This window comes from Zingiber officinale, chromosome 1A, assembly GCF_018446385.1.
Source record: "Zingiber officinale cultivar Zhangliang chromosome 1A, Zo_v1.1, whole genome shotgun sequence".
Lineage (NCBI taxonomy): Eukaryota > Viridiplantae > Streptophyta > Magnoliopsida > Zingiberales > Zingiberaceae > Zingiber > Zingiber officinale.
The window spans coordinates 164,940,469-164,950,673 of record NC_055987.1 but is presented as its reverse complement, the minus strand read 5'-3'; the positions used below and the strand labels follow the sequence as shown (position 1 = coordinate 164,950,673).

Sequence of the window (10,205 nt, the reverse complement as noted above, 5' to 3'; positions counted from 1 at the left end):
CTCGCAGTCAATTCATCTTTAGCCTTATCCTTTCAAGGAGACTACAGGAAACTAAAACTAATTTACTTACCAATATTTTCAAAACTGTGTGGAGATAATCTAGAGGCTCAATATTGCCGAGAAATGATTTGAAATGTATGGTTGTGCAGAGATTAATTACAAATCTTTAGCAAGTTCGGAATAGTTATTACTTATGGATTGATAGAGAAATGGAAATTTATGATTTTAAATTTTAATTCACATTTCTAGCCATGTTGCAAGTGTGTAAGATACTTTTTTTTTCTTGTGACCAGTTCTTGGAATTGGTAGAATCTCTATTCCTAATGGCACAAGAACATAGGTAGATCTTCAAATCAGCCACTTGAATTTCATAGCAAAGCTGAAAAGTGCTAATCTTGTTGCTACGAGGGTTGTGCAAACATAAACAATATTATTGGTCAAATTCACAATAAGTACTTTATTCCTGCAAGGATTAACTGCTTGGAGCTATTTTCTGGGTGCCCTAAAAGAGACTATTGGTGGCATAATTGCCCTGCATCAATGATTAACTAACATGCTAAATTGAAACTGTAGACCTAAAAATGATCAAAGTTCCGTCCAAAATCATGTAAGCAAGGGCATCCCAAATATAGGTTAAAGCATATCAAACATGAGAGTACAGAATGAAGGAAGCAGATAGAAGATAAATTAATAAGCAACTAGTACCAGGAATGTTATACAACTATCATAGCTAAAACAAATCAACCTAGCATGACTATTGATATTGCAAAACTGAAGATAAGATTATGTCATACCAAAAGGAGCTAGAAATCCACTGCTGTGCTGCAATGAATCATCATCTTCAAATTTTTGTAACTCACATTAGATACTCTTTTGAATCAACTCCAGTATTAGATCGGTGAAGCACTTTTTCTGTCATTCAGTGGCAGAATGGAGTTTGATGACACAATTCCACAGAGTTCGCCAAAATCTCATTCTAAATCTCAAGGAAAATCCTTATCTATGTGTTAGTAATCACATTTACCACCTTCTTCTTAACAACTCCTCTAGAACACAATTCAAAATGTAACTGTGTAGCCTCTTCTGTCAGTCCTTCATTAGTTAGTCCTTCAATGAGAATGGTATAGGTGGATTCAGTAGGCATACGACCATCAGAGATCATGGTAGCAAAGAAATCAATGGCACGAACAGTCTGCTGCAATTTACATAGCCCCAAAATGATTGAGTTATATATAATTGCATTGGGTACAATGCCTATCTTCTGCAACTCCTCAAATATACTGATTGCCTCAGTGACCTTGCCTTCTCTAGTTAGACCGGCAACTAGAGAAGCAAAGGTAATCACGTCAGGACGAAGTCCCTTATGCAGCATCTCCTTTAGAAACTCAACTGCCTTCTCCGTATTCCCAACTTTAGAGAGCCCATCAATGACAGTGTTATATGAAATCAAGACAGGGGAACATCCCTTGTCTTCAAGTTGTTGAAGCATTTCCACAGCAACATCAACCTTACCATCTTTGCACAATGCAGTAAGCAAAGTGTTGTATGTGACAATGTCTGGGTAACACCCTCTCGAAACCATCTTATCCAAGCACTCCACTGCCCTATCCATCTTCTTCTCCTTGCAAAACCCATGGATGACTGGGTTATAGCTCAATGAATTGGGGGTGCACCCATGCTCGTGCATCTTATCCAACAGAGTAATGGCGCGACCCATCTGTCCTCGACGGCACAAGAAGTTGATGAGGATGTTGAAAGAGACAACACTGGGCGAGCAACCCTTCTGAATCATTTCAGCAAACAGCTTCTCGGCGTCCACCCACCTGCCTGTGCTACACATGCTCCTGAGGATGATATTGTGGGAAATGACGTTGGGATTGCAGCCGTAGGAAGGCATGTGATCCAAGAACTCGATTGCTTCTTTCAACCTGCCCTCCTTGCACATGCCGTTGATCAAGACGTTGTATGTGACGACGTCCGGCGTGCATCCCTTGGTCCGCATCTCGTCCAGGAGCTTCATTGCTTGCTGGACGCCGCTCTCCTTACAAGCCGCTTCGATTAGTATCGTGTAGGTGAACAGGTCCGGGGCGCAACCTGTCTGGAGCATTTCGTCGAGCAACTCGAGGCCCTGCTTAAGGCGAGCACGATCGCAGAGGCACTGGAGGACGGTGTTGTAAGTGACGACGTCGGGCGCGACGGACATGCGGCGGAGGACATCGAGGGCGGCATCGGGCTCGCCGGACTTGCAGAGGCCAGCGATCATCACGTTGTAGGTGATGACGTCGGGGGCGGCGCCGGAGGACTCGAGGATGGAGAGCACGCGGGCGGCGTTGCCGGTGCGTCCGTGGCGGCAGAAGCCGCGGATGAGGCTGGTGCAGGGGATGATGTTGGGGACCTCACCTTGGACGACCATGGATTCGACGAAGCGGAGGCTCTCATCGAGTTCGCCTCGGTGTACGAGGCGGAGGAGGTGTTCGTTGGATGGGTCGGGTGGGCGGCGACGGCCGCGAGTAGGAGTGCGACTCGCGACGTGGAGGGAGAGGGAGCGTGCTCGAGGGCGGCGGCGAGGGACGGAGGAGAAGGGCGACAGGTAAAATGGGAGCGGTCGCCGGAGGAGAGGGAGGAGGGAGCGAGGTGTGGCGGTTGGAATTGGGAGGAGAGAGGAAGAGGTTAAGAGATCCATGGCGATTTGGGTGGGTGCGCGAGAGCGGAAAAGGGGAAGAGAAGACGAAGAAGAAAAAGCTCCAAATTTGGAGGATAATGTTGTAAATTTCCAGATCAAATATGAATAGTGTTTAGATTCCGACGGGTAGATATTTTAATTACGAAAACTACAGGAGCATCATCTAAAAAGATGAATCTTAGGGCAAAATGAGGGTTCCAACCCCGATCAAATCCAATCATGTCTTTCTGCATTCGATCCAAATCTCCTTTTTCCCGTTTCGTTAAAGAAAACCTCTTCTCGTATATTATGATTCAATAAAATCAATCAAAAATCACAAAACTCCCCGTGTGAAACTAAAATTTCTTTCGTAACTAAGTTTTCTTTCGTCCATCACTTTACATTTCTAATAAATTAGATGGACGAAACGAATATGCTCCAACCTGTTAAAATTCAAAAAATAAATAAAAAGGTATTTGAAATCTCTAAAACATTTTCATCAACAAAACTCACTAGACAATTTTTAGGATGTGTTTGGTTCAAGTTATCATGTATAACCTTAATTATGTGATTACTTGGTAATCACATAACCAAGATTATAAAGAATAAAACATAACCAAATATTATTTGGTTCAATATATGTAATGCAACAAAAACTTATTTGTTTTAAGGTTTTAATGAATAATCTAGTTTAATATTTTACTATATTAATCTTAGTTAATAATAATAATAATAATAATAATAATATATTATTTAAACTCTACATTTATTTTTTACTTTTTCTTTATTTATATATATATATATTTTATTTTGTTTGTTTTTTTATTTTTTAAATTTTTTAAATTTTTAATTTTTTAAGTTTTTTTTTTACTTTTTTATTTTAATTATTTTTTTTATTTTTTTTACTTTTTTTTATGTTTGTTTACATTTTTTATATATTTTTTAAAATGTTTTTAACGGTTTTTTTTATTATTTTTACTTTTTAAATTTTTTAATTTTTACTTTTTAAAGTTTTTTCTATTTTTTTTAATCTTTTATGTTTTTTTTTTATTTTTAAAGTTTTTTACAATTTTTTATTTTTTTTAATTTTTAAAAATTTTAATTTTAATTTTATTTTTTTTCTTTACATTTTTTTTTGTAACATTTTTCTCTTATCCGAGGGTATTTTAGGTAAAAAAAATTCGTTAACCCCGGAATCAAGAAAAATCTCAATTTTTCGAGATTTTTCGATTCCTGATTGTATGTCTCTTTTACTGACGTGTCGGGCATGAAACATTAACCGGGAATTATCGATTATCTAAATCAAACAAGATTTTTATTGATAATCTTAAATGAATAACTAAAATTATTAAAAATAATCCTCAACCAAACGCATTTAGAGTCTACTGAAGGTAAAATATGTCTCGCCCAATAAATTTTAGCCACAAAACAATAGTCAATTCAAATGAACCTAATTACTTTTTAGGGGGTTAATTTGATGTCCTATATCAACTTCGTAGCTCGTGTGGTTACACTCCACCGCTATTTGAATAATTAATCTAAATGCACTTAGTTAATGTTTATGAGGGCCAAAAAATAATCTGCAATATAATTTGATTACCGCATATCAACTTCATAACTATTTGTCTCCATCTCCAACTTCAAATTAAAAGTCTTTTGTCATGTCCGGAAAATATAATTTTGATATTTTTATAGCATTTAAATTAAAGCGAATGAAATGAAATCGTAAATAAAAAGAAAAGGAAAACTGAAAAAGGAAATAAGAAAAGGAAATTTAATTCCAATATTAAATTTATTTCCTTTTTCATCCAAATCTTATATAAATCTCCATTTAAGTTTAGATCAAATCCAAATCCGTATTTATTAATCCGCAATCTATTCCGTTGGCCTTAAATTTAGTTCAAAATCAAATCAAGTGGTTCAATAATTAGGATGACATTTAGTTCTCTCTTAAAAATCGGAATATGAATGAATATCATAATATTATAGAATGGAATGGGTATGAACTTGAGTATCATTCTTAAAAATAATATTTGGTTAGTTGAATATTTTCAATCGGAATGAACCTAAATTTTCTTTTTTACCCTTAGAGGAAAATAAATAAAAAAAATTAGATGGAAAAGAAAGTTGAATGTAAGAGAAACATATGATGAGAGCGAATGATGAGAGAGAAAGTGTGATGGGAAAAAATAAAGAGAGGGAAAGTGTGATGAGAGAAAATGAGAAAAGAGAGCGTGATATGAGAGATTGAGAAGAGAAAGAGTATGATGAGAGAGAAAATGTGGTGAGAGAGAAAGAGTGATAAGAAAAAATGAAGAAAGAGAAAGTGTGATAAGATAAAATGAGAGATTGATGAGAGAAAGTGTGATCAGAGAGAAAGTGTAATAGGAAAAAATGAAGAGAGGGAAAGTGTGATGAGAGAAAATGAGGAGATAGAGTGTGATGGAAGAAAATGAAAAGAGAGAAATTGTACAACAACAACCAAGATTTTTCTCACTAGGTGGGGTCGACAAGAGAGAGAAAGTGTGATGAAAAAAAAATATGGAGAGAGAGAGTATGGTAAGAGAAAGTATGATGAAAAAATGAGGAAATAATGAAGAGAGAGAAAATAATGAGAGAGTGTGTGATGAGAGAGAATACAGAGAGAAAATGGTAGAGAATGTGTGATGAGAGAGAGTGTGATGGAAGAGAATGAAGAGAGAGAAAGTGTGATGAGATAAAATATGGAGAGAGAGTATGGTCAGAGAGATTAAGGAGAGAGAAAGAATGATGAGAGAGAAAGTATGATGAAAAAATGAGGAGAGAATAAAGAGAGAGAAAATAATGAGAGAGTCTGTGTGATGAGAGAGAATATAGAGAGAAAATGGTAGAGAATGTGTGATAAGAGAGAATAAGGAGAGAGAAAATGTAATGATAGAATGAGAAGAGAGAAAGTATGATAAGAGCGAACAAGGAGAGAAAGTGAAATGAAAGAAAAATTGAACAAATATATACTAAGGGTATTTTCGTCTAAAACTTAATTCTTATTCTCATTCCATCAAATACCAAGAGAGAGGGTGGGTTTTATTCATACCCAAGTTTTTGGATTTCATTCAAAAATCTTGATTCCATTCCCATCAACTAAACATAAGGTTTGCGAATGAATCCATTCCCTTATTCCCAAACCTCTAAACCAAACGCCACCTAAATTGCTTGGTTCAATAACTAAAACTCTTTTAATTAAAATCAAACTAATTTAATTTATAATTAAACCAAAGAGAGCCCAATTTATCTTCAAAAGACATGGTCGATTCGCGCTTCCATTGCGTCAAACTCTTTTCATACTTGTTCTTCGTCTGGTCTAAACAGACTAATCTCTCTCGATCTGAAAATCCAATTCTTAAACTCATTTTATGTTATTCGGATAAATTGGTTGTGTGTGTGACCTTATAGGTCTCCAGTTATGTTGGTCGTTCATAATTAACCATTAATTATGAATTGATCATGAGTGACATCTAGTAGTACGTCATGATACTCAATTAATCAAAAAATTAAACCACCACCCTTGGTTGTGAGGGTTGCCTGCGCGCTACTACTCACCACCCATTGACGCCATCTAGCCTACCATCGGCAGTGATGCTGGCACCAGGAGCTCTCCGAACTGCCCGGAGCCCACTGCCACTGGCCATTGACGCCAACAACACTTGCCAACAACACCGGACAACATCTACCAATAGCTGCTCGCGTGCCTGCCACGCCCGAGTTTTGTTGCTTACTGTGACTGCCAAAGGACTCCACGGCTGGCTGTCCCTGTCGGCTGAGAGGTCTGCCACTAAAGCTCCTCTTCCTTGCACTGGAAAACAAGTGTTGTTGTTCATGCCGGCTCAGAATACCCTATCGTTGGAAACATTGTTTCGGTGAGCAATAGCTGCTGTCGGAACTTGAGGTGTTGACGGACTCGCTCTAGGCAGTAAGTTGTGAGCTTTTCAGGGGCTACAAGCATTGCTCATTGGTCAATTTGTACTGTCTGCTTGCGATGGCCATCGGATACAAATCAGACCATGATCTCTTTCAGATCATTTCATCTCTCCACTTCGGTTAGTATCGAAGCGGAGAGTTGACTCGGACTTTGGAAGCTGTCTTGACGAAAGCTCTGTATGAATACGAATAGAGGCGAGGCTTTCAAATGTCACTTGGTTGATTTTAATTCCACTCCACATTGATTGATAGTTTGCTCATGGATTCCGATGGAGATTAGTCTTGTGAGGCTAACAAACACTATTTATAAGGTTCGATCACAAACCGTCAGGTATACCTAGAGTAATTTACTTTTCGTAAAATTTTAATTATATGATCGTGTCTGACCATATTGTATCCTTGCATGTGAGTGATGTGCATGATGTAAAAATTATGAATTATTATGTTTTTATTTCTGCTGTGCATGTTTTCGAAACGAGTTTTAGCACGCACCACGTCGAGAATAACTCAACACTTCACATATTATCTAAACATCGAAACTCAAACTCGAATCTACTCGAGCTTAGTCAAACTGGTTGATCCTGTCCGAACCAGGAGTCAACGGAAGCTGGGGGTGTGGCGCTTCTTGCTGGATCTTCGCGTGCTCCGGTGAACCTGCAACAAAACCGAGCCGGGGGGGGGGGGGGGTGTCCCGGCGACGGCCCTCCGACGCTTAAGTTAGGCGAGGGAATAGAGGAAGAAGGTGGCTGCAGAATGAAGACTCGCGTACCTCCGGTGAAGAAATGAAGACCTTATATAGACCTCTCGAAGGAGCCTGGGCGCGCCAATCAAAGCAATCACCTGCTTTCGACCATGCCCAGGTATGGGTCTGTCAGAAGGACCATGCCCAGGTATGGGGCTGTCAGAAAGACGTCCATAAGGCCATACCGCTACTATGTCAACCTCTCCATGATGTGACGGCGAGATCCTCCCTCGTGCAAACTTATGTACGGCCTAATCATCAGACACGCCTCTGCTGACATCTCATATCCCGAGCCGCACGAATAGGCCGCTCGGCTAATCTTCGTACCCTCGCCCTTATCCTGGCCGAACGGACCACCCGCTCGGCCCTTCGGTCCCAGCCGGGGAGACGCCCCGCTCGGCCATTCGGTTCTCCCGCCTTGGCGTCGGAAACCCAAGCCCATGGCTGGGTTATCTTTGGTTCCGCTCGGACCTACTCAGCTGCTCGGCGCGGCCATTAACCGCTTAGTCAGCCCTCCATCTGTCCTCAAGCTGAGACCCTTCAGGAAGTGGATCCCCCATTCTTACCGCCGGATCACTTGCCTCCTCTTCAAGTCTAGTCGAAGGAGGCAGTGAGTCCGACTGACTGGACTATGTGTCCGAGCGGGCGATCATCGCCTTACCGTCGCTTATAATATCCCTTGAGCCGTTCGGCCCTTATGCCAAATTCAGCCGCTCGGCTCTTCGTTTTGGTTGTCTTGTCGCTCAACGTGGATGTTTGCTTGTCTAAATCTTCTCGAAAATCACACAAATCCTCTTCATTAAGCCGAAGCATGCGCGGTATGGGCGCCTTAATTGCGCCTGGTGACAGAGCGCCACGTGGCTCTTCTTGCGTGGCGGTGATGATCCGTACGATGGGACGTCGATTACTTTGAAATGGACGGTTAGATGATGACCTCGTCTCTCGTGACCTGCATCCGACGGCGGAGGCCGACCGACCTCGGCCGTATAAAGCCTCCGTCTCCTTCCTTCGCCGCATGCTTGCTTGCGCGTTGTCCTTCTGCCTCTTCATCTGCTGCGACCTCCGACGATCCAGTTCCTGTTTTTCGGCGGCTACCATCCCACCGGTGATCCCTTCCGCCCGTTTCCTTCTCAGTGAGTCTTCTCCCTTCGTCTACAAGGTCTTCCCAACTCGTTTTGCCTCTTTCGTTCCCATTCCTTCGTTTTCTTGCTATCTTTTTGCTTCTCCGAGATGGCAAGCTCCTCGGAACCCGCTGTTGATGTTCATGGCCCTTGGTATCTGACCATGGAGAGTCGATTTGATGAAGAGGGCGCTCGGCGCCTTGTTCGGACGTACGGGATTCCTGATGACCATGAAATAGTTATAGCCGACCCGACCGACCGGCCCCATGACCCTCCGATCGGCACCGTTTGTTTTTTTCTAGACCAATTCCAGGGCGGCCTTAGATTTCCTACCCATCCCTTTATTTTAGAAGTTTGTAATTATTTCCGCATCCCGCTCGGCCAACTTGTGCCGAATTCCTTTAGGCTGCTGAGCGGGGTGGTCGTCCTCTTTAAGCTGCACAGTATCCCACTCGACCCCAAGATATTCCACTATTTCTTCTACCCCAAACAATCCGAGTTGGGCACTTTTATTTTCCAAAGTAGAATAGGCTTCAAATTTTTTGATAATATGCCGACCTCCAACAAGCACTGGAAGGAGTTCTTCTTCTATATACGACTTCCCGAGCGGCCAGCATTTAGAACCAAATGGCAGACCGCTGTGCCGACCCAGCCAGAGCTCGGCAAATTCAGAAGCAGTCCAGCCTACCTTCATGCGGCAAACTGGTTGTCCGGTCAACGGTACAAAATCGACCAGTTGCTTCTCAAGGGGGTGTTGTATATTTTTGGATTATCTCCCGTTCGGGCCAACCTCCCCTACCGCATGGGTAAGGACTCTTTACTTCTTTCACCTTTTTTGTCTAACTGATTTTAATTTCTTCTACTGCAGCTAAAGTCATGTGGCGCTCCAAGGCTACCGATCATCTGAAATTGAAGGCCGTGGAAATTGAGGCGGCCACCAAAAAAGAACTCGCCGAGCGGGGTCTCATCCCTAGCCGCTCGGCGGATGCAGGAGAGGGGGGGGGGCGCAGTCTGCCCCTGAAACAGAAGTTGCCCAAGCCGCTTCAACGGAGGTCGAGGCGAATCCTGTTTCTTCTGCTCCAGCCGAGCTGGGAATCCCCCAGACCGGGGATTCACCACCGGGAGTTCGGCGGAAACGTCAAAGAGACTCCAGCCTTCCGCCGACCAAAGAGGGCGAACCACGGGTGCCGATCGAGATTGCCTCGCCCGATCGCACGGAGTCGCAGATCGGCACCCCCGTGGCCTCGCCCATCGAACAGCACTCTGGTTCTCCTCCGCGGACTCGTCGTCGCTTACGACGGTTGGGCGAGACTTCAACCATAGGGGAGTCCTCGGGCCAGGCGACTGCGGCCGAGAAAGGGCCGGCCGACCACCCGACCATCAAGACGACCCTCCGATTTCCTTCAGAGGAATATTTATTATCTGCCGATCGGCCATCAAGCCCCGTTCATGAAATAACCCTGACGGGTCCGCTCGCCAAGCTCTTCGAGGACGCCCAGATTCAGGTGGCCCTCATGACGCCCAAGCAGCTCGGCGATAGCAACATGCAGCAGGCCACTCAGGTACGTTCATTTTTCTTCCTGTGCCATTCTATCGTTTGGCTCCTGATTTTATTATTTCCCTTATAGCGTTGGGCTGAGCAAATCGCCACTAGCCATAGGCTAGCCGAGCTGGAGGATCTCCTGGAAAAACTCCAAGTGTCGGGAGGTCCTTCGGCCGAGTG

The 10,205-nt window shown here is 42.7% G+C and overlaps 1 protein-coding gene across 1 annotated transcript; it reads right to left on the bottom strand.

The window, feature by feature from the left end:
• Positions 1–663: 663 nt before the first annotated feature.
• Positions 664–2,767, bottom strand: LOC122038267 (pentatricopeptide repeat-containing protein At1g09900-like). Its single transcript, XM_042597913.1, has one exon. The coding sequence runs from the start codon at positions 2,681–2,683 to the stop codon at positions 1,001–1,003; it is 1,683 nt and encodes a 560-aa protein (XP_042453847.1). The 5' UTR covers positions 2,684–2,767; the 3' UTR covers positions 664–1,000.
• Positions 2,768–10,205: the final 7,438 nt, after the last annotated feature.

Bases quoted from the DNA above. Each gene is read 5' to 3' on its own strand.
- LOC122038267 (XM_042597913.1), bottom strand. From the start codon at position 2,683: ATGGATCTCTTAACCTCTTCCTCTCTCCTCCCAATTCCAACCGCCACA.